This window comes from Patagioenas fasciata, chromosome 4 (genome assembly GCF_037038585.1).
Source record: "Patagioenas fasciata isolate bPatFas1 chromosome 4, bPatFas1.hap1, whole genome shotgun sequence".
Classification (NCBI taxonomy): domain Eukaryota; kingdom Metazoa; phylum Chordata; class Aves; order Columbiformes; family Columbidae; genus Patagioenas; species Patagioenas fasciata.
The window spans coordinates 44,834,948-44,859,834 of NC_092523.1; the positions used below are offsets into that span (position 1 = coordinate 44,834,948).

At 40.8% G+C, this 24,887-nt stretch overlaps 2 protein-coding genes and 1 long non-coding RNA gene across 6 annotated transcripts in view; 1 reads left to right on the forward strand and 2 right to left on the reverse strand.

Annotated features, from left to right (window-relative positions):
• The window catches only part of FNIP2 (folliculin interacting protein 2), a 52,187-nt gene extending 47,834 nt beyond the window's left edge, over window positions 1–4,353 (reverse strand). The window contains exon 1 of one of the 2 annotated variants that reach the window (XM_065836142.2): window positions 3,950–4,353. In XM_065836142.2, the coding sequence (XP_065692214.2) occupies window positions 3,950–4,044 (95 nt within the window). In that variant the 5' untranslated portion in view covers window positions 4,045–4,353. The remainder of the gene's footprint in view (window positions 1–3,949) is intronic. The other variant, XM_065836144.2, reaches the window with a different exon arrangement.
• A 604-nt stretch (window positions 4,354–4,957) lies between these two features.
• Window positions 4,958–11,972, reverse strand: LOC136101658 (uncharacterized). Of its 3 annotated transcripts, none has more exons than XR_011738817.1 (4): window positions 11,813–11,972; window positions 8,369–8,540; window positions 7,018–7,687; window positions 4,958–6,747 (listed from the first exon to the last, which is right to left on the reverse strand). It is a non-coding gene; the product is annotated as an uncharacterized lncRNA (long non-coding RNA). The 3 variants fall into 3 exon arrangements; XR_011738816.1 differs by lacking the exon at window positions 11,813–11,972 and adding an exon at window positions 10,840–11,097; XR_010651357.2 differs by lacking the exon at window positions 11,813–11,972 and having other exon boundaries at window positions 8,369–11,097.
• Window positions 11,177–24,874, forward strand: PPID (peptidylprolyl isomerase D). Its single transcript, XM_065837961.2, has 10 exons — window positions 11,177–11,416; window positions 13,322–13,462; window positions 13,896–14,002; window positions 16,308–16,496; window positions 17,299–17,421; window positions 19,044–19,150; window positions 21,719–21,860; window positions 23,868–23,954; window positions 24,035–24,077; window positions 24,642–24,874. Exons 1-10 carry the CDS (start codon window positions 11,332–11,334, stop codon window positions 24,728–24,730), a joined length of 1,113 nt encoding a protein of 370 aa, XP_065694033.2. The 5' UTR covers window positions 11,177–11,331; the 3' UTR covers window positions 24,731–24,874.
• Window positions 24,875–24,887: the final 13 nt, after the last annotated feature.

The window sequence follows — 24,887 nt, forward strand, 5'->3', positions numbered from 1 at the left end:
AAATAACACCTTTTTTTTTTTTTAATAGAATCCACATAAAATGAAATTATTCCCTATTTTACAATATTTCTTCACTAAACATAGCAATATCAAAGAAATTTCATCACAGGTTGCAATGCAGAAGTTACACACCCAGCAGTGAAAGCAGAGTTTTCTAAAAACTCCAAGTCACTTTTTATTTTCATTTGTATATCCCTGGATACGTACTTCATAAAAAAAACCAAAAACAACACACAAAGACTGAAACTAGTGTAAAACCTTACTCCTAAGTATAACACCACTGAAAAGCACAGAAAAGCACTGATGTGAAATCTTGTTCTAGAATCAGGTAAAGACAATTACAGAAGAACTGCTATAAATGTATCCCCCAATACTTTACTCAAAGATATGCTTAGCACTTGAGACATTCTAGTCTTGAGATATGACATGCTTACAAAACACTCCACTTAATCCCTAAAATTCAAAATTCATGTGGAGCAGGATGCTTTGTTTTTGCAGTATTAGCTGCCATTCTGTTGAGCACATGACCCTGCTGGCACTCCAAAACCCCATACAAACTACTCTAAATCAATCTTGCAAGAGAAGTAACATCTGATAAGGGAATAAGAATATTAGGGGAATTTAGCCACATGAATACACATTTCTCACACAGAAAGTAACTAGCATTTCCTCAGAGCAATAGAAGCTAAAAAGAAATATATTGAACTACAATCACTCGAATGTCTTTGTTGAAAGGTATGTGTATGTATATATACATATATTTTTATGTATGCATCATACACAAACACATATATAGATATTCTAGTTAAGGGAAGAAACAACCAGCAGTAACAGAAACCAGAAGCTGAAGATCTGTGTACAAAACTGCATAGAACAAATACACTATCATGTCACTAATACCAATCTCTTCTCCATTTGGTTTGTAATTTCACTCTTTAAAAAAATAATTAAGATATTCTACAAATCTAACTACTACCCTTCTACCATTTCATATTTCCATTATTTTGACGGGAAGTTGCAGGCCAGTAGAAAGTTCTACTATCCTAATAGCTCTATATTAACATCTACACCTTATGTTTGCTTTCTCCTCACCCAGCAAGTAAGGGTTATGTTTACATGAATATGTAGTAGAGCCCAACAGGACTAGATCCACAGAGTGAATTAATTGGTGCTAAGGACCTGACGCCCACACTATACATGTTCTGGGGTTTTACTTTTGACCAGCAGCAGTATGGTCCCAGGGACTGAACACCCATTAGTGGTTGAAGCACACTTTCTAATTTCATTCATTCCAACACGAATCCAGTTTACGCACCAAAGCCACCTGGCTACATAAGCCAAAGTGCAATAAGTGGAGACAATCAAGAGGTTTTCTTTAAAAGAGCGCTCCTGATCCAAATTAAGATGTTAATGCTCATGCACCCAAGAAACTATTTCCAGTGGTTCCACATTCAGCTATAGGCATCGTGTCTCTTTCTCTTTGAGGCTGTGCCAGGTCATCCTGCTGAGCAGCATGAACCTTGTAGCTTGCTGTTTTCTTCAGAGCCAAAGAGATGAAGCAGTACCAACCTCTGGTCAAGATTTGGTTGCCATTTTAGGAGAGAAGGGGTAGCAGAACAAGCAGACATGGTACTTGTTAGAGGCAAACCTCAAGCCTGGTTGATGGCCGTCTTTAACAGAACTTCTCCTGGTGTTCCTGGAAAGACTAGAAAACACAAAGCTTCCTAATAATGTACTTCAAAAAAATTCAGCAAATGAAATTAATTTGAGGAGATATTCTCTACTAAAGACACTTGTGGTGATTGTTATTGCTCTTAGTAAGGATGGTACATGAATACACTTTGGCTTTTAAGACTTTCATAACAATTCAAAGTCCAAAGATACAGACTGCTATTTGTCTTCCAGGGCCGCTTAAGAGAAACACACACAGCATATGGAGAGACCCCACTAACCAAAACATGAGGAGGGAATAAAACTAACTAAAATCCTTAAACATATAGTTTTGCCATTCGAACAGAAAATGATCCTGTCACTTTGCCTCTAACAGTGACCAGCAGCACATGCTTAATAGAGAAGCTACCAGAGGATTAAGTCTTCCCTTTCACTTAGGTCCAATTGCATCTCTCCATTCAAATAGAGATTACTGTTCAACAGAAAATCTATTACAAACGTTGCAGTAGAGCTTCTAAGACCTACCAAGTATGCTCCCACAGGTCATCAACAGATCACTAAAAAGAAAGAAAAAGTGTTCCAGCACATTTAGAAGTCATAAGGAAGAAGCTTAATGCAACAGGAAGAAAAATAAAACACACACAAAATGCTTCAAGTAACTTAATTAATATTAAGTTTGCCAAAACCTAATCAAATACCAAGGGAATATGCGAAAAGAGGGGATAAAAAGAGAGATAGATACCTACAGTAGTATTCTAATAACAATTTTTGTTTGAACTGTCACATCATTTAGATGTTATTCAAACTGAAAGTTAGTGTGGAATTTTTTACCTAAACCTCATAAAATACTCCAGATGGAGCAATCTTACTGATTTTAGTGGCGGAAATACTGTGCAAGCAATCTGCCTTCATGAAGATCCTCAATCAATTCAATAACCTTAAAACCAGAACAAACAGCACTGGTCTCTGATACAGAGTACTTGATAAGATTTTAAATACAAGGCAAAATAACACAGTAATTATCTCTCCATTTAAATGTGGGAAAATATATTTGTTTTCTTTCAAAATTAAAGGAGATATTTAATTCACAAGAACACTACAAAAACTAACTACCAAGTATAACACATAGACTTTACAGATTCCTGAAATTCACCAGCCCTGTTCTCTGATATGAATGCAGCACCAGTACTGTATCCTACCACTTTCAAAGGAATCATCTCATAACCCTAATGCCATTTTGCTTTTACTCCATTTTTTTACCACAATCTTGCAATTTTGGCCAAGCACATGGCCATGGCTGCACAGACCATCTTTGAAATAATAACGGCACCATTAATGTGATATTTCATATTTGGCACTATGGCACTTTGTGGATCAAGGTATTTTCCATCCGTCTTCCTTACCATTCTTAGTAAGTTCAGCAGTGAAAGCCAAGATTCCAGTTCAGTCCTGTATATAATCTGATCACAAGACTAGTGAACTCATGCCGAACAGAAAAAACGACACAAAGCTTACCAGACATGCATGTGATAGTCACTGTGCTCAACAGGACCAGTTTGGTCTTGTGAGCAGATGCTAAAAGTAACAAAGCTCCAAACCACCAGCCTGAGCAAAATGCTGTCCTCGAGGGTTTGGAAACAGTAACAATTCAATATTATATAAAGATTACATACTCAAGCCCTGAAGCAGCAACAGCTGCTAAATCTCACCTTTAAAGATTTATGGTACCACAGAACGAGCAGTGAAAGGCACCCAATGCTCTGTGGGTCATCAGCCTATACACGCGTATTTAGGTCACAACAATTAAGTAATTTCTTGATTTTTGCTGTGCTGATGAGGCCTGAACACGAGTTATCACATCAACCGCTTATTCAAACGCAAGGAAAGCGCAGGCATGGCGCTCCTTCTCGGTGCTGCTGAGGGGCCGAGCGGTGAGCGCCCCACAGCTCCCGACCGTGCCACCTCCAACTCGGATTTAAAATGGCTGAGAGATGCAACGAGAGGGAAAGGCGGGAGCAGAGCCGGCCCGGCGCGGCAGTGCCTCCTGCCGCTCCCCGGAGTCCCCCACCCCGCTGGCCGCCCCTCCCGGCCCCTGCGGAAACTTCACACAGGAGGCTCCCCAAGAGCGGTCCCGGCACATCTGCGCTGCGGCCCCGCAGCAGGCGACTTGGGCAGCGGTGTTCCCGCTCCCTGCCGCCCCCCGCAGCCGGCGCAGCCCCCGGGGCCCACGTGGGGCCGGTTCCGGCGAGCCCGGACCCGCCCTGCCCCCGCCGCTCACCTGAAGGCGGGCCCCTCCCCCGGAGCGCGGCCGTGGGGGGCTGCCGCGCTGCCGCCCCTTTTGTTGAAGAGCTTCTGCAGCAGGGTGGGAGCCATGCTGCTGCCCTGCCCCTGCCACCGCCCCGCCCGGCAGCGGCCCCACCGCGCCTCTTGCAGCGGCTCAGCGGGCGGCGAGCGGCGGCGGCATCCCCGCCGCCGCGGAGCCGCCCAGCATTACGCGGAAGCGAGCCGAAGGGAAACGAGGGGAGCCACGGGGAGCGTGGGCCCGCTGAGCCGCGCCGCTCTCGGCGGCCGCCCGTCACCTGACCGAGGGGCCGAGCCCGCCCGCCCGGCGGCGCTGACAGCTGCTCCCGCCCGCCGGACGGGGCACCGCACAGCACGACGCGCTGCGCCGCCAGCAGCCGCGCCACGGGAACAGGGACGCGAACGCGCCGCACCCCTCGAGCGCTCCGCATTGGCTGCGCGGCGCTCCTTGCCCCGCCCCCAGGCTCAGAGGGACACGGGCCTGCCCCGCTCTGGGCGGTGGCGGTTGGGAACGTTGGCGGGGGGCGGGGCGGGGCGGGGCGGAGAGGGGCGTGTGCCTCCGCGTGCGCTTGAGAAGCCCGGTGGGCCTGCACGTGCCTGGAGCCGCAGGAGTGTACGGGTGTGTGTGCGCACATATGTTATACCTGTTTTATACCTCCACAGTAATAAGCACATACACATACATTTGTAATGGATATTTTACAATAAGTGTCCTGCTACACAGATACACGCGTGCATACATACACAAATACAGAGGTACATACGCATCCCCTGGATTTTCACACAAGTAGATCACATATTTGTGATTTACAGCAACTCTTTCCCAGGCTGAAGCCAGTGTGCACAAACCTGCCTCCCGTTCTAGGTTTGGGCTGAGAGTGAGGCACCACAGCTGCTCCAGCCTCCCCTCCTCCCTCATGGCAGCCAAGCCCCACAGCAGCCCCTTGGGTCTTCGGGAAGCTCACGTCCCTCATTTTACTCCACACACAAATTCCAGTCACTAGTCTGGGGAAGTTTTAAACGGGTCTTTTTTCTAGTCCTGGTGTCTTTAACAGAGAAACCCCCGGCATAAAATTGTACAAGTAGCACCATTCCCGTCAAGAATCTGAACTTCGAGTTCCGAGAGCATTTTTGCAGGAAGGTAGCCCTGCTGGGACAGGGCAAATCATTTCTCTTTAATTGATCTGTTTCGTTCACAAAATAAGGAGACAATGCTACAGCATGTGGGGGGGGGTCATCTGGATTTTTGTGTTTGCTTGTTTAATCTGGGGGAAAGGGCTGTTTGTGTGGTTTTGGCCACCAGCAGGACGACACCACCATGCACCCACCAAGAGAATGCAACTTCAAATGCTCCTTTTAAACCAGCTACGTAGCTGTACAGTGTGGTGCAGGGAAGGAAAAAAAAAAAAAAAGGCAGAATCATGGTCGCTTCCTGCTCTTTTCAGGAAACTTGGAGATGAGACAGAGAATGGTGATCACTGGAATAGTTGCAAAGGATCATTACAATAGTTCACTGCATACTCAACATCCAGTAGTGGCAGAAGAGGTGGAGGACATGCTAGTGCTTCAGAGCCAGCCATTCAGTATTTCTCACAGTACAGTCTCAAGAAACTTAAAGTTGCAAATACCATGGCTGCCACTCCATGGCTACATCTGCATTTGCAAGTAGTGGTGACCAGTGGGGAAGAATTGTAGACTAAACCAGTTGTCTGTTACAGAGCCCCATGCCCACATCACAAATATTTTACAGGGTTTTATTTTCGACTAGTTGTAATCTGGTCCTGTCAGCAGAATGAGTGTCAGTAGTTGTAGCACACTGTTTCTGAAAAACATCTGGTTTAGTTTCATCTGAAAATAATCCACTTTGCATGCCCAGATGCCGCTCCAAAATGTGAAGCAAGACAAAGTCAGTGATGACAGCTGGGAGACTGACTTCAAAAATGCACTTCTAATCTGAGCAAAAATGGCAGTGTAAATGCACCCTACATGTTGGCTGATGCTCAGTGCAATATTAACTCTTGATATTTTCTGTTATTGTGTGTGACAGTCACTATGATCTGAAGTTGATAACAAAACATTAAGACACTAGTGTTCTAAAGGTTATTTCTGAAAAAAAAAATGGGGAAAACACAGCACAATCAGGAAAGGGCTATGAAATAACTTGCACAGTGAGTGCATGCTGCCACACCCCAAGTAGAGTTTGGCTATAAGCAACACCTGGCAAAGCAAACATGGTGATTTTTCACTAACCCATGAGTGGAAAATATGAGCAGATGTAAAGAAAAAAATCATACCATCTGTCAAGCAAAGACCAGTTACAACGAGATAGTGTTTCTACAGCCCTTACTCTTCTAGGAAATACAGGAAATAAAAATGTGGCATATGAGAATCAAAACCTTATTCTTACTATTCTGACTAAGGGTCAGATTCTTTATGTGCAGAGAAAGACAATGTAATTGACAAAACTTCAGTCAGAAAATCAGCCAGATTCTTAATGTAGAAATATATGGGACTTTATTAGGAGTCCCTGCTCAGTCCTGAAAGCACAATTCCAAAATGCTCCTAAACCTGTAGTATCAGAAACAGGCTTTGGAGGAACCACAAAAAGAAGCCAGAGGCCAGAACAGGTAAACTCTGAGGATTTAACAAAAAGTTCGCTAATCCTGGACAGGAGTTAGTGACTTACTGCTCCGTGTAGTCACACATGCTGTATAAGTTACAGGAGCACAGGTAAGACTTGCTACACTCTGCAATGCATCAGCAGCATTTTGGATTCTGTAAAATAAATAAAATCAAAATGTTATTGCCACTTTAAATGAGCCAAGTAAAATATGATACGAAGAAATGTCTAGAATTATTCTCTCTCCATGTTGTTATTACAGTTTAGCACAGTAAGTCTAAGTTACTCTCCACAGAGAATTTTAAAACCTATTATAAAATGTAGTGCACTTTGCAAGCAGAGACAGAAACTGACAGCAGCTGAGAGTCTGGGACTGCAGCCCCATGCAAACCACTTTACTCATCCTTCATGGAACAACGCCTCACTTTTGCTGGGGCTGCAGCAACTTTTTCCAGCGCTGGAACAGTGACACAGAGGTGCTGCCTTCACATTTGACAAACAGTTTCACAGTCTTCTTACATAAAAGATACAGTCAGTTGAAAATGAAAGACAGTTTAAAGGGAAATATTGACTTAAAATACCTGTTTCAAAATGACTGGGAAGTATTGGTGTATGTAATGAAACATTTGATTTTCAACAGTCTTTGGTGTTAAAAATAGAAAGGCCAGATAAAGGGTATATTCTTTTAATCAAAATATAAATATTGAGTAATATGGTGAGAATTGGATTGTGTGAAGGTAATAGGTATTTACAATTCTCTGAAATCACTACTGTTACTTATGTGTCTTGTTAAATTTCCTAAAACAAAGGTGCAATACTTTTTCCCCCAGAAAAGCCTGAAGATGTGCATACCTGTAGATGCTCAAATATTTGTTTCAAACCTGGTTTGGTTCCTCTCCTGGTAGTATTTCTAAGCCTCCTGTCTAGGACTCCATCCAAAGCCTCACTGGAAATGCTCACGTTCCAGATTTCCAATGGCAAAATCCATTGTGGGACTCACTATTTGCTGGTTGCACTCTTGTCTTTAAATCCATCTTGCTGTAGTGCATCCTGGACTCCATTGTACCCACATTAGATGCAGACCAAAAAGGCTTTCTACATAATAAAGAATACAGTGACCATAATTGATATTTTAATACCCTTTGGTGATAACTATGATAAAGAGCATTATACATTTACATGAAATTGCAGTAACATACGGGAAATACCTTTGTATCAAAAGTGAGGGCAGGAATTTAGCAAAAAAATATCCCACATCAGCACTGTGGCAACAGTGGCCAGCAGCTTCTCTGGTTATTTGCCTCTAAAACTTAGTTCTTAGCTAAACCATATTTTTAGTGATCAAGGTATCTGAAAGTTAGTGATGACTAAATGCACGAATTTTCTTTCAATTTCTGTCATAGAATGTCAGCTCTGTGTAGACAATTTTCTTTTTAAAATATCGTGGGACAAGAACATATGGTTCTTTAATTGTTTAATATTGTATTTTAATTCAGCTTAGAGAAATCAGCTGAGAGCCAATAACTGCTCAGTATAGGTTTAATTTGGGACCTTTTTTTTTTTTTTTTTTTTTCAGAAAAAGACTTGGTGTAGATGGGGAACAATAAGCCTGACAACGAGGAAACAGATTTTTCTCTCTCCGGTCTTGTGTCTCTCTGATGAAAATGACATGTTTGATGTGCCAGGTCACATGGGAACAGCACATGATGCACCCTGTGGCACAGAAAAGGCTGAGTGGCTGCTCTATTTCACAGCAAGCAGTGAAAGCATCCTTACCAAGACTGTTAGCAAAAAATTGCATATTGGAAGCTTCTTAATAGCTGCTGTGAAAGGCTGGTGAAGTATGTGTTTCAGTTGCTTGTCAGCTCGATCCCCTCAGTTCTCCACTGGGTCCTGTTCTGAAGCTACAATTCAATCCAGTGAAAAGCCCACAAACATACAATCATTCCTATAAAAAACAAAATGGCTTTTAATATCCTTAGACAAGACAAGTTCTGCACTAAGCCAAAGTTCTCACCTTCTGGTGGAATGAACATGTTTAAGCTTCGATTTTCTTCACAGTGTCAAATACAGATTTAGAGGTGAAAAAAAGAGTAAGAAAATTAAACAAACAGCAAAAAATCCTATTCTGAATGTGTACGTATTTTCCCACCTTACACAATCAGCAACAATTATAAATAATCTTTATTTTACAGTTTATTCTTTCACAAATGCTATTTTACAGGCTGGAATGATTATTAATTGCTTATTGTGTCTTCCATTGGACTACAAGTTTTAGAATGATATAGGCATGTCTGTGCATTTATCAATGATAGCTTCTTTAGTCAGGGAGGGAAGAAGAGGAGAAAATGAAGATTGTTTAAGTGGCTGGACTTAGAAGATCCACATCCCTTGCTCTGACTGCTCTTTGAGTTCAACTAGACTGGAGTGTCATACTCCAGCAAGTATGTTGTACTCAGTAGAGGAGAGACATGTACTTTTTAGCACCCTCAACATGTGTTTATCTAATTATAGTACTCAAAATAATTTTTCTCGGTAGCTAAAGCTGTGTGTGCATAAATATCTGAATTAAAACTTCTGACAGTTCAGTTATAGTGCCTATTTTCAATACACTACTTTACAAGTATTTACTACATTTGAAAGACATTATTTATCCATCAATTTTGTGTATAACTTAATATATTAATTTGAACATAAAATCACTCAGTAAATTATTGACAGAAGTCACATTACACTTGCTTTTTACAATCTGTCAATGACTATAAATTATTATGTATAGTAATCATGCTACTGCAGTGCTTGGAAGATATTAATTCAGGTCACATTATTTTCCAGAATCGCCTACTGGCACTGAGAAAGTTGCTTAGTTTTTCTCTTGTCCACCTCACATCTCCAAATTAGCATAGGGATTGCCTGTTTCTTTGTACTTCTAAAGTACATTGCACATAGGGATTTCCAAGCAACTACTGTAATATGAATTACTAATCTAGAATCTAGACTATTCCAACTTGGCTAGGAAAATAACTGCAGGGACTGTGTAAGTCTGCTCCTAGAAGAATGAATCACTACTTCTTCTCAAGAGGAAGCTGCCAACAGCTCTTGCGGGGGACACACACCAACACCACGCACTTTACTCTGCTGTCTGCTAATGAAATATCTTCCAGACTGTACTTGCTTGGCTAACAACTGCCTCACTGAAATCACTTCTCCTACGCCACTGCACCTCACCTACGCTAAGCGTAATGATAAAAATATCTCAACCATTGACCACGGCCAGATGCCTGGTGACTTGCAGATGACTCAAAACTCTGGTGGCCTTTCACATGGTGGAGCATGTGAAATCCCTGACACAGCTGCATGACCTGGCTCAGTGAGAGAAATGCCTTAGTGTGGTTCCACTGATTCCTCACTAAGTGTTCCCAGATGGTGGCAGATGGTTTTTCCTTCTGTTGAGGCTTCCCAGATGCAATATTCAACAGCACTCAGCGCTGATCACCTCTTCTATCCAACATCTGTACAGAGGCTGTGGGAATGATCACGATGCAGTATATGGACTGCAGTGTTATTAATATCAGCGCTACTTTATATTTTCTTTCAATATGGCAATTACAGATGCCCTCTGACATGTCTAATATTGAGAACATACTGAGAAAGAAATTAAAACCACCTTGATGAAGTTCAAGCCCAAACATATGAAGATGACATGAATTAGAGGAGAAAGCCTTTGGAGGATACAATGAATCAAAGAATGAATGTAGAGGTTTCTAGCATGGATTAGAGAAGTCCAAGGAACGGAGAGGATCATTTTGATCAGCAGCATTGCCAAAACGACTTTAAGTTTGCAAGAACCCAGCACTCTTCTGCTCCTTCAGCTTTTGCCTCAACACACCCCTTGCCTTCAGGATGCCCATGAGCACAGGATGTGGCCAGGCTGGCCATTCATGTGCTTGGGAATTCCACACCTTGAGGAGCCCAACAAAGTTTGTTGATGATTTTCACATCCCTTGGTCAACACAAGTGGCTGAAAGAGATTGTTTGCCTCAGAGCAATTATCGTGGTAGTCACACTTTGGGAAGAAACACATTTCGTTTTCAGACCTTAAGAAGCCCGGAGTTATTCAGTGTTTCTAAGCATTTATATGGTGATAGTCACTTTGACAACTTGCCCATTTTTCCGCGGGTCACAGCTTTAAACAAAGCCTGCGTTTCTCTCATAACGCAGGCAAAATAAAAAATCCCTCTCCTTACCCGCATTTCCAGGCCTTCTGTGAGTGTATATACACTCAAGAAAGAAACGTTTTTTCCTTGCAGGTTACCTCCAAGTGATTAAAGGCGTCTCGGAGGCAGGAGGCCGAGGCAGACCTTTCCCGCAGCCATCTGCGGGGCCCTGGCTCCGCCGTGCGGCACCCGCGTTGCGCCACTACCCGTCGCCTTCCCGCCCGGCGCCTCGGTAAGCGGTGCGAGGCCTTGCAGGGGGCACCGAGAGCCGCCCGCCACACACCCACCCCCGCCGCGCTGCCGCCCGCGGCGCCCGCCCGCGCTCCCTCAGCCTCCCCTGACAGCGCCCGCCCGCCGCCATTAGCTGAGGGCAGGCTTCTGCCCCCACGGTGGCCGCGGCGCCCTCCGCCAGTCGTCCGCACCCGCCAGTGGGAGGAGCGGGAAGCGGCCCCGACCCCGCGGCGGCCGGAACCGCGAGCGGCCGAGTAAGGCGGAGCCACCGCGGCAACGGGCAGCTACGATATGTCGCATCCGTCCCCTGTCGCCCGGCCCAGCAAGCCCTCCAACCCCCGCGCCTTCTTCGATGTGGACATCGGGGGCGAGAGAGGTGGGGAGGGGGCGGGGAGGGAGCGGCGGGGATCCCGGCGAGACTCGCGTGGTGGGGCCGGGGGTGCCGAGGCCGGGGCCCCTCTGTGCTGAACACGCGGAGCCCGGTCCGGGCGGCGGGGAGCGGGCGGGAGCGGGGCGGCTCATGCTCCAGCCGGGCCGCGGGACCGAACGTTCTCGACGGGGAGGGACCCCGAGGCTGCGGTGGCGTGCTGCGGGCACACACGCGGTGCCGGGGAGGGGGAGAAACATGGCCCCGCCGCGAACGGGCCTCCTGTGGGACGGGAGACTGCCTCCCCGCCGGGCCCTGCGAGCTCCGCTGGGGTTTCCCCGCTGAATGAACAGGCCCGAGGGAAACAGAGGGAAAGACAACATGGCTGCATCGGCATCCCGTTACCTGGGGCTTCCCAGCTGAGGGGGGTGCCCGACCGTGATGCCGGGGAGCGGGCAGGTACAGCGCCATCAGCGATCCCCCGCGACGCTATCCCAGAACAGCCTCGCCCGGCCAAGTGTAGCAGGCTGGCACGCTGCCCTGCACTGAATAGGTCCCCGGGGTACCTCTGGCCACGGCCTGCACCTACACACCCGCTAACACGTGCCACCAGCCTGCCGAGCTTGGCCTGGGTAAGAGCAGCCCTCACCCTCCTCTCAGGCCGTGTCCTGCCACCCACGCCTGGGGCCGTGGTGCCAGGCCTCACCTGGCGGCTGCTGGCCTGGGGCGTGCCGGGTGGTGGTGGCCTGTGCTAGACCGGGTGGTCTGCGGGGCTGAAAGCTCTGGCAGACCCTTGGTCCCAGTCGTTCTCTTGCCGTCAGCCATTCTCTTGGGATCAGTTGTTCTGTTGGCATGGCTGGTGTTGGCAGAGGTCACTCGAAAATCTGGGCAAACGGTCAAAGTGGAAACAACAAAACAACAACATGGAAGCTGGGGTGATATTCAGAAGTGTAGGTTTTCAAAATTTGCACAGGTGAAGATAGATGCTGCCTTTTTGTCAGGATATTGCCTCTCGTTTACTCAGTCTGTTACTCAATAAGTCTGTAAGATGATTTGTCTTTTATTGACTTTCAGTTGTCTAATTTGTTTTCATTCCTGTATTAATTAGAATTAATGTATTTACGTTTAGTTTCCGGTGGAGTGAAGATATGATAACTAATTGACTGTGAGGCTGATGAGAAAACAGCAGCAGCAACTGGTGGCAGCTGCTAGGAGTGAGAAATATCTCTCTGAGAAGCTACTTTGTGAAAAGATGAGAATTTGGCACAGAATCCATTTATCGCCTATTACGGGATCTGTTAGCTACTTAGCTTTCACTGCCTTTAGTACATGTACATTTTTTAATGGTTGCTTGTAGCATCTGTAACTGTAAATAGCCATTATTCATATGCATGTTAGGTATTACGGTCTCTTAGTAAAATTGGGATTTAAGAGAATGAGGAATAAGGTTGGCATACATGTTTGGCATAAGATTTTAGATCACATAAAAGTCTCCATAAAACAGTCTTTTTTATTGTAGCTGGTTTTGCTTGAACAAGCTACATGTATATGTTAAAAGTATGCATGTTAAAATACATAATTTTACTTTAATATATGTATGTGTGATTTCCCACACACATTTTTTGGGCAGAAAATGCATTTGATACTTTTGGTAGTTTCTGGCAGAATCTGTCTTTATTCCCTGTAAATTACTCGTGATAGTGGAATTCATTGTTGGTAATAACCTTGCTAAAACCCTAATGTAACTCTGTCAGTGATTGCCATGGAACAAACCCAAAAGGTAAATTTAGTAGTAATCTAAAGAAATGTAGGCAAGTCTGAAACATTAATTTCCTTTGCTCTGTAATGCTCAACACATCACCATGCAAAAGACAGGACTTAAAAATATGTCTCATTCTCTCTTTGTCATTTCAGTTGGGCGCATTGTCTTTGAATTATTTGCTGATGTTGTACCTAAAACTGCTGAAAATTTCCGTGCGTTATGTACAGGAGAGAAAGGAATAGGGCCTACCACTGGAAAGCCTCTCCATTATAAAGGATGTCCTTTCCACAGAAGTAAGTTCTAATAAGTTCTCTGATTATCTGCTGGTAACAGAAGTCCTTCATTATCAGTATTTAAAATAATGTTAAATAATATTTTGGAACGTTTGTTTAAGAAATAACTTAGCTGAAAGTAAGCTTTTGACTTTTTGCACCTCCTAGTGACTGGATATTTTTACTATGCATTGACAATAGTAAATTATAAATTTACTAGTAAGTTAGTAAAACTAGTTGTGCATAGTTTGAAATGGATTTTAGGTAAAGGATTAAATATCAAGTGATGTCCACTTACCTGAAAAGGAGTATGTAGGGGAGACTTAAAGAAGGTGGTTTTAAGTTTTATTTAGTCGCAAGTGCTAGTGACAGGAATTGCTCTTAGTCTCTGAATTGGTTTTCTTCGTGCCTTTCCTGCCTTGCTGCTATGTTTTATAATTATTTTCTTTTACAGTTATTAAGCAGTTCATGGTCCAGGGTGGAGATTTCTCAAACCAAAATGGCACAGGTGGAGAAAGTATATATGGTGAAAAATTTGAAGATGAAAACTTTCATTATAAGGTACTCTGTTGAAAATACTAATTGTATTCGGTTTTTGAAGTTTCAGGGGTTTATATTTTTCTTCAAGTTCAGAATTAACATTCTTTATTCCAACATTAATGTTTTCTCAGGATGCGTCCTGTGTCATTCCCTGTTATATTTGCGAAGGCATAACCTTCAAAATGCAGTTGATGCCTACAAAGTCTGTCTTTTTCCATCAGACTGAGTTCCTTTTTATACTTTTGAAGAAGAAATGTTTGCCTTCAGTATTTTTAAATTTGTCTTTTTAAGGATTTTAGTTCTATCTTTTTTTAAAAAATGGGTATTCAAGAAAGGGAAGGAGACTGCTTTTCACCGTACCATATAGCATGTTTGTGTACCATAGGGTACAATTTATATAGTGTTTGAATATCTCCACATTTAAGTATTTCCTGTACACTGTGACTTACATTTTTGACTATTCTGGAGAAAAGTGGCAAACAGAATCATTGTTCTTAGCATTCTTCTGTGTTCTCGGATGCATTTAAAGGGCTGTGTAGCTGGAAAAAATCCCCTGTGCTCGAACTATCAGTAGTCACATCTTGAACCTGGGTAGGAGTACTACCTGGAAACAGGACAAATAACATGTTTTTCAAGTACTCATTACAACAGCCAGGACACCTGTTGCTGTAGGTGTAACAATTCTCAGGACTGGCATTAACAGGGTTATTATGGGATAGCCTATGAATGACTCCTCAGCAACACGGACTAAAAAAATTACAGACATCGCTGTCCCGTGGTTGAAACAAAGACCTGACTGCAATTGTGCTTGCCCCCAAACAATTTTAGGAGAAGAAAATACGTCAATTCTCCACTAGTCAGACATCAAAGTCTATTACCAAGTTCAGAGCAGTAGCTGGAAATGTCGCTCCAGCATTCATCATTAGAGTTAGTTGAAAGATGCAGACTCACTGTGCCTTATGACTGGATGAACACTTCAGGCAAGGAGTTCTCCCTGCCACCGTGGAAATCTAAACACTCTGTGGGAAGAGTTTTCAAAACTGCAGGTTCTTTGAAGTGGTAGAGACTATAGGTACAAACCAGATGCTTAAATACAGCTTTCTCAGACTGTTGTCTCAAACTAATCAACTTCCTGTTGAGCTCTGAGGTGTAGTTCACATCAATTTCCGTTTCCATCTCCTCAGTGCTGTCATATTATTATTTTTTTTTCCTCCTCCCCACAATATCAAGTTTCTTAGGAATACCACAGCTTGCATGCTTCAGACACGTACCAGTGTCTTGGTATAACATACTGACTTCGCGGTAAGTGGAGTTCCTTGCACTTAATAACCAGATCAATTTGTGGAGAATAATATCGTAATGATAGAATCATCTTGGTTGGAAGAGACCATCAAGATCATCAAGTCCAACCATTAATCTACCACTGGCACTAAACCATGTCCCTAAGAACCTCATCTACACATCTTTTAAACACCTTCAGGGATGGTGACTCTACCACTTCCCTGGGCAGCCTGTTTCAGTGCCTGACAAATGACTCTTGTCATGCCAGTTTAACAACAAGAGATTCACCACACATATGAAAAGTACATTTTTGCAGTACAAGTGAAAATTAAATATTCTGTATGATGGAGCAAGATAATTCTTATTTCCAAGAAGGAAAAAGTACTTATGGGGAACAAGATAAACAATGTAATTCTCATGTTGGGCTGTTTAATAAATTTTTGTTAGTTTGTGGCCTGGTATCATGAGCCAAAATATTTAGATAGTTAAAAATCCCAATGGAATAAAAACTGTCTCTCTAGGAAAGTGAAGGGGTTAAAAAACATCCACCAACCTTTAAATAACAAAGACCACAGTCTCGTAAACCCCATAGTTCTACAACATACTTTGTGTGACTAGCCTTTATAAACGTGACAATGCATACCAATCTTGACAGTGTAACATTGAAGTTGGCTTAGGTGATGTTCTGCTTTGTTTCTTGAGGCCAGTGGTGTGGAATAATCCAGTGAGGAACTTCATTCTGTCTAAACTGAGCAGCTGCGCAGGGGACTGAGTGCACAAGAAATAGACAGATGTTACAGCGTCGTCACACATGTGGCTCTACTCGCTAGGCTGCTGGGTGGCCAGTGATGATGCAGAACTGGGCATTTGCCCACTTCAGTCATGATAAGTAGAATTAGTTGCCAGCTGTACATGACTGTCTGGTTTACCAGGTTATCATTATGGCTATCCTTGCTATAAATGTTAATAGCCTTACAGAATCTTATATATGGTTTTATAACCAATCTTCCCTAAGTTGGTTGTGATTTCTTTTTCCCCAATGCAGCACGATAAACCAGGGCTGCTGAGCATGGCAAATGCAGGACCAGGTACTAATGGTTCTCAGTTCTTTATTACAACGGTGCCTACTTCTCACCTGGATGGGAAACACGTGGTGTTTGGCCAAGTGATCAAAGGAATGGGTGTAGTTAAAATATTAGAAAACATTGAAGTAAACGGAGAAAATCCTTCTAAGGTAAGCAAAATCCAAAGCAGTTAGGGATGACATTTATTTTTGTGTTATTATATATATTCATTTCTTCCAGATGCTTGATATAATGTTTTTAACTATTAAATGTTAACCAGTTATTTTTACTTACAGCGTTAATTTATATTTCGCTGTCCTTGTTAAGAGGCTTTTGTTCTTTTGTGATAAATTTCCCCTGCACAAACAATTGATTTATAGTTGAATACAGCTGTAAGGGCAGAGGCTTTTATCTGGGTGAAGGTGGGAATTAATAGCTAGAAGCACAGGATGGGTGATGAAATCAAAAGGTGTAATTCACAACCCTACCTACGTGATATGTTATTCTTATGAATTTTATGTCAGAAATCGTATTTCTGGAAAAGCAATTGGTGTGTAGGACATGTCAGCTTGTGGTTGTTTGAAAAATTAATACCTCTGTAACTTTAAAAGATCTATCAGTTTGAGAAAGAACCATTTTCTCTAATGTAGTAGAACTTCCATAATTTGTGTTTTGCTGCAGCTCAACTTGCTGCCAGTTCCTTTTCCAGCCTCTCTGTGCAGCATGGGTATGGTGTTCTTGGAATGCTGCTCCTCCGAAGGCAACACTTTCTGTAATAATAGCCTTTTGATGGTGATAGGCTAATGATGTGGTGGGTTTCGGAAATCAATGCACCCAAACAACAGATGAAAAAGCACTGAAAAAGCGTTTTTACTGAATTTCAAAGAGCACTCAGAAGAGGGGTTTTGTTGTTGTTGTTTTTTAAATTGTCTTAATAAGCAATACTGCTACTTACACTTCCTGTCTTTTCAGTTGTGCATCATTGCAGAATGTGGAGAGCTAAAGGAAGGAGATGACTGGGGAATTGTTCCCCAGGATGGGTCTGGAGATGCTCATCCAGATTTTCCTGAAGATTCAGATATAGACTTGAAAGATGTAAGTATTTTTCTTTTACAGAATGCGAGACTTGTAGGTAATCTGAGTCACATGATCTCTGTGATGATGTTCACTAAGCTTTTTTTCTTAAGAATCGATTAAAGTCCAGATTAAATGGTGACATTCAATTTTAGGAAAGAGAATGCTGCTGGAGGGGATTGCTATCTCTTTTTTTTTTTTTTTTCAGTGCTAACTGCAGCTGTTTTTTCCCCAGTAATTAGAACCACAATAACTTAAAATTATTACACTTAATTTTTTTCTGTTCTTCGTTTCTTTTTACTTTTGTTTGTGCTGTAGTGACAAATGGCAATTGCTAGAACTCAACCCTGCAGATGACTAACTTATTGTTGTACCTACACACTTTTTCTGTGCTACTTTTAAAATATCCACACTTTAAAAGATTTTGCCTCATTTACTAGAAATAATAAAGGATCAACCTTATTATAAGATTCTTACTACATCAGAATTAGTAATTCTTAATCCCCAGTAGCTGTTTGCTTTTCAGGTTTTTTGAACCGAAGGAAGATATGCTGTTGAGAGTTAGGGAGCAGACTGGTGAAACCTACTCTGCTGCAGGTTTTTACTTTATCTTGGAAGTGAAATATAGACAAACTGTGTAAATCAAACAGTGATTCGTGAGAGGGGAAAGAAGAAGGGGGCTGCATGTTTAGATTGCAAATACAGAATTGGAAATTGACCAGTAAAAAAAACATTACAGCTAGAAACCAGGAGCTCCTTGGGCGTGGCTATGAGAACCACTTTAATTTGTGAAAATGTTTTTGGAGAGCATTTGCGGTGGTTCAGAACTGAAGTTGGCAGGTGCCTCCCTCCTTTAGCTTTAAACTGGTTCATATAAAGTAACTACACAAAACATCGTGACATTGGTCTCATGCTGCGATCAGATTTTTCCAAGGTCATTAATTCTAGTAGGGTACAAGTGTAAACTGATAGTATTACAAATGGCAATATATACATCTGTCAGAGCTTAAGACTACTATGGTATAGACAGCAGTAATTATAAACTGTTAATTGCCACTGGAAAAGTAACTTAACACTTGAAATGTATGCCATTCTGGAAATAGATATGATGGGTTTGATAAAGAGATGCAGTTGGTTTTTTTCTCCTTCCATAGATGTTTTGAGAGAAGGAGAATTATGTTGATACAACTTTTAGTTTGAGAGCAGGCAGAGTTTGGGTGACTAATACCATTTTGAGAAGACAAAATTTTCTCAGGAATAAGGCAGTCTTGGTTGAATACTTAGATTGTTAACATGTCTTCTTTTCTATGAATAATGGTGAACACATTTATATATAGTTCTGTGTGGGGCTACCAGCATTTAGGGGAGGGAGCTGAACTGCTACGTTATGTCTGGTATTTTCTCACTCTATACTGTAGAAAACCCATTAGGAATTTCATCTTTCAGACTATTGTGTTAAATAGAGAATTTTACAGAAGTGGTTTGAAGCTTGTACTTGTCTAAAATTGAACTATCTTTATTCTGAGATTTTATAATAATCTTTGAAAGAGGATGGACATGGGATCCTACTGTTAAATATTAGGTAAATGAAGACTTATTTCATAATTATGTTCATACTTTATATTTTCCATCTATTCTATTAGGTTGACAAGATTGTGGCCATAGCAGAAGACATAAAGAATATAGGAAATACTTTCTTCAAATCTCAAAATTGGGCAGTGGCAGCTAAAAAGTATAGTAAAAGTTTACGGTAAGGCTATCGTTATTCAATCAGGTAGCTCCTGTAACCCAGATTAATACTGCTATCAAGCAATGATATGTGCATTTTAGAAGTGCCTGTTGCTGTGCTTTTTTTTTTTTAAATAAAAGCCTTCTGAATCTGATTTTTAGCTACTACTCAAGTAGGTCTCTGCTCACTGCTAGGTAAGAGCTATAGGCAGGAAGTGTTTAGAGCTGACTAAATGCTCTTTTTAATACTCTTGCTGTGCTGGTGCATAACTGGGAAGAAAAGCACAGTAGTACATAGAATAGTTAATGGACAGGAAAGGAGAGAGATAGTTGTTCTCTGATTTCTAAAAAAAACCAGTAGGTTCAGGAAATTGGTAAGCTCAAGAGAGGGCACCCCCAAGCGTGGTGCTCGTTAATTAATTATTATTTTTTCTGAGGCTCCATACTGTCATCCTGACTTGATGTATAGTGCAGACTTGCCTTCAAAATCATGTTTTTTCTGCTTTTGTGTCCATGCTGCTCGTTTATTCTTTTCGTGCTTTTTGCTTTATGCATATGAGCTTCTCCTAAAAACTCTTATTTTTAAGTTATACTGACCTTCATCCCTACCTTCTAAAAGATCATTGATTAACTAGCAGTAACAATAATGAGAGAAAAAAAAATCAAGGCATATTTAGTGCTTCAGTTGAATTTTTCAACTGACTGGGCTTCAAACAAATGATGCCTTTCTGAAGCATAAGAATGAATCCTTTAATCACAGGTATTAACCCAAGATGCAACATCTCCCTCTGCCCTCAAAAAGCCTATCACAGCCCAACAGAAATCCCAAAGTAAACAGGATTTATATGTAAACCTTTTAGAAATCATAGAGAAAAAAAAGGTTGGAATGGATCTTTAAGGAACTTTGTGTTGTATCTATTACCTTTTCCCATTCTTAAGTAAATACTAGGTATAATTATGCCATCCTTCACAATTAGTTGTCTTGCTAACTCTTAAGCGCACCTGATGAAGACTCTTCCAGTCAGAGTAGACAGCTTGTATTTGGTGCTTTTTTTTCCTTTGTGGATGGAAAGGATAGTAATTTTTGTAGATTAAACAAATCTGATCATTCCAGCTCTTCTTTATAGATCACACTTTTGTGGACATGCATTGTTATTGTATCTTAAAATATAATACATCTAAGTAAGATGGTGTATTTTAGCCGTCACTTAGCCAGAATTGATAGGAACAGAACAGCTCTTATTGGGGTATCTACCGTGTCTTATGTACAAATTACCTACCAGACCATCTGGCAGTGTTGTTTTCTTTTTACCAACAGTAACCATTATAACCTTCTATTCTGTTTCTTGTCTTACTGCTGCTTACCCAGGTTCTTAAAATTTCTTTTAAATGCAAGAATTGACTTCTTTTTTTTTTTTGCCAAAAAAATGTATTATTTCCTTTTGTCTCCCTGAATATTATTGATTTCTCTGACTTGGAAACTCTGATTTTGTTTCCAGAATGGTTGCAATCTTTCATGTTTGTGTATGATTTATAAACATTATAGCAGTATTCTTTTTGTCTTGAACATAACACAGTTTTGTATTGTAACGCTCCTTAGGCTTTTTACCCTTTTCTCTCCTGGTTCTCCTCTTTTGCATGATGCCCAACAAGTGGAAAAATCTTTTGGACTATGGCTAAATTTTAAGTATTGCTTATTTCTGTCATCCAAAGTTGTATACAAACCATTCAACACTCAAAAGATAGGGCATGCAAAAACTGAAGTTAGGTGGGCATGGATCTGCAAAGACTTCATTTGTCATGGCATGCCTAAAATACAAAACCCATTATTTTTATTTTTAAAATAAAACCCACAGATGTTCTATTAAGTAGGCCATTAAAAAAAGAGTTAGAACTTTTATATCCACAACAGACCTTTGCCACTTAAAATAAAAAACTGACAGTATTAGCATATTGTAAATTAAGAATGAGATACCGTTTGCCTGCAAGTTTGCCTATGGAACACAGATGTGGTAAATGATGTCTCTCAGTCTTGAAGCAGTGTCTGTTTTGAAATTCAGGAAAAAAGTCATGAAGGAAGACAATGGACAGAAGGTGGAGTTACTAATGCTCATAAAACACCCTCCTCTATAAAGTAAAGTTAGCTTCAGCTTTTAGCTATAAACGCCTAAATTAATTAAAATATTAATGGGGGAACTGAAGAAGAGATGAAACTTCCCATGAATGTGGAAGGAGCAGTGGTGGTGTTCCATTGATGAGGAACATATTTTTTGAAAATAAGCAGTCATTGAGAGAAATTCTAATGGTTTCATGCCATCTAGAATAGTGCATTTTTCTAAGGAAAAGAATGCTGTTAGTACAGTGGACAATTAAGAGTTAGAGCAGAACATGCACTAGTGAGTTCATCTTTTTTGCCAGGACAGGTCTTACATATTTAGTCTTAATAAGTATTTGTGATAGTGGAATTGAAGCTGCTTTAAAAATACCAATTTGGAGAGCATAGTTCACACTTACCTGTGGAATGGTAGCTAAGAAAAAAATGGAAGTTGCAACATTAATGCATGTTCTTTGTAAATCTGTTTTTTTGCAGGTATGTAGAAGCTTCTGAAGCAATGGCAGAGGAGGCAGACAAACCAAAGTTAAAGATGGTTGCTTTGACCTGCATTTTAAATATTGCCGCTTGTAAACTAAAGCTGTTGGATTGGCAGGGAGCCATTGAAAGTTGTTCAGAGGTAAATTTAATGTTTAGTATTTTGGTTAACAGTTGGCCTGTATAGAAAATGGAGACTGAAACTACAATGCTTTTTTTAAGAGTCTTCTGACAAGCTTATAATTTGAAACTAAACAAAGTAGAAGGCTGATTGTGAAGTTATTACTAACTTCTAAGTATATGGCTTTTTAAAAAGATTTTGAAATTGCAGCAACTCAATAGAAACAAACAAAGGGGGGCTGTTGCTTTCTGCCAGAAAAACGCACACTGTCAGTTTTGTTTACTAAGAGCAGACCTAATTTTTATATTACAAAGAGTTAAACTGTCTTCAGTGAACTAGGAGTACTTTTGTCTGGAAGACTCATACGAGCAAAGCATTTCACTTGCTTTTAGATTTGATGGTCCTGTATTAAATAACTGAAGTGACTTTTCCAACTAAAGTCCTTTAAGGTAGGCTTAATGGTAAAATGAAAGCAGTGAATAGGTAGAAAGAATGAAGGAAACAATTAATATGGAAATATTGAAAAATAATAAATTTTAAAAAGAAGTAACAGTGACATAGACATACTGACAAAATTTAGTACATTTGAGGAAACTTTGAATAATTCAGTAAAACTCTGGAATTTTGAAGGAAATAAAGAATGCTCTAATCTGTTAGCAGAGGATCCTGAGCAGCATCTCCTAGGGCTTCATGCTGAAAGCAGGAGTCCCAGCTAATCTACTTGTAAGGCGTCTTTCGTGAACTGGCTTCCCACATGGAAAACTTCCATAAACCTACATTCAGAATGGACAAATGGAGGATGAGGAAAAAAAAAAGCCCTGTGTAATGTCATATCTGTCATCTGGAAAATGGTAAAAAAGTGAAACAGCATTTAAGTGTTATAGATAGAAATTATTAATCATAATACTTGCCATTGTGGAAAAACAAAACAAACAAAACAACAACAACAAAACCCCAAACAAAACAAAAACAAAAAACCAAACCCAAAACAACAACAAAAACCAAACCAAAACCAAACCTTCCTTCTTTTTAAGATTACATAATGCTTAGATAAAGGCAACTTCATTGCTGTAGTAGAGTTCTGTAATGTATTTAGCCTGCATCTTTAATACATGCAAGTGTTAAAGAGTGTATAAGTGTTTTAATCAGAACACCGGTTTCCTAAGATTAACTAGTAGAGTTCAAGGTAACCATTGACGAGAAACTACACACTTTCACTTCTACGATTTTCTAAGGCCAAAAACGTTTTAAATTAACAATCTGTAATACATTCGTTTTTGGTGTAAATAAGGAATTATGAACGTCTGAACCTGTTCCAACAAACCTTGCTTTAAAATAGCTGTAAGCACAATGGTCAAGGTAAAACCAAGGAACGCTGCCTCTGTGTACACAATACAGACACTTGATTTTCTAATTCTTAACACAGAGGCAGCTCTAGACTTTACAGCAGACAGATCAGGATGAGTGCCCGGAGTAACACTGTCTTTATATAAACAACAATAAAGTGATTCCAAACAATCTAGATGCATCATCTAATGGTCTGTAATTCTTAGTTAATGGATTAAAGTTAATAAATTAAATTAATAAAGCCACACATATATGCAAAGGGATTTCCTGTAATCACTAAGAAACTATATTCTTTAACTAAAAAAGAGACACACTGTACAACTATCTCTAATAAGAATAAAGAACACAATCTTTACAGGCAAGAAAACGAAACACCTAGCTAGCCAAATTAACTGAGGTACTTTGAAAACATAATTTAAGTAGTCAAGTAGTAGAAAAATCTCTTTGCCCAGCCACTATATTTTCTATTTGTGAGAAAGTGAACCCATTTTATGTTCATGTATCCTCATCCTTCACAAAAGACCACTTCTGGTACTACAATACAGCATTCTTTTTTACACAGTTTTTACACAGCTTACCCTCAAACCAACTGGGGAAGATGGTGTGAACTGTGCTATTTGTGGAGATTGGAGGCTGTGAAGTATTTGAAATGTTAATGTGACAATTTTATTACATTTACAGGCTCTTAAAATAGATCCAGCAAATACTAAAGCTCTCTACAGACGGGCTCAAGGATGGCAGGGAATAAAAGAACTCGATCAGGCGTTGGTAATGATCACAATATTTATTTATTTATTTTAATCTAAACATTTCATCAGAACAGTAATTGATATTTTTTTTTATTTAAGGCTGATCTTAAAAAGGCTCATGAAATAGCCCCTGAAGACAAAGGTAAAATAAAGCTGTTTCTTTATAAATCCTTTCCTTAAAAAAAAAAAAAAAAAAACAAAGTAACCAGGGTAGGATTTAGCAGGAAATCACACCAGTGTGGTGCCTAGATTGCCGGCTTCTACCAGCTTAAATGCTGATGCATTGAGCACAGAGCACACTAAGGTGGAAAACCTGTTTTTATAGAGCAGTGATGCTTCTGCTGCACTGGGAAACCTGCTTATGTAGGTCAGAAGCACACCTCTTGGACCACCTCCCTACCCCACAGGGGTCTTATTAACATTCTTAATTTCCTGGTCAAATTGGATAAGACTTTTAGCTAATAAATTCTATGTTGGCACCAACTTTATGCTTGCTATACCCTCCTCTACCTGGTTACCTCACCAGGTGAAACAAGGTAAGGGACAAGGTCTTTTTGCTGCTAGTATCTGACCTAATAGAATATTAAATGCATTTCTGTTAAACAAAGTCACATGGGTAATTTGCAGCTGTGGGATCTGGTCTTGACATATTAGTTCTAATTAAAGAGATTACTATAACTGTATCATGGATTTTCTTTTTAAGCAGCTATCCAGACGGAAACACTCAAAATCAAACAGAAGATAAAAGCCCAAAAGGAGAAAGAGAAGGCAGCTTATGCTAAAATGTTTGCTTGATTGTCTTTTCTGAACCTTTAAATCTATGCACTAACTCATGCAAAAGGATAAATGGAGCTGTTTCTTTCATTTGCCCTGTACTGCAGTTTTCAGTGTTTACAACACGAAAAGTCTAGTAATAAAGACAAACTGTTCAAAGGTGAAGTGGTTTTTGGTT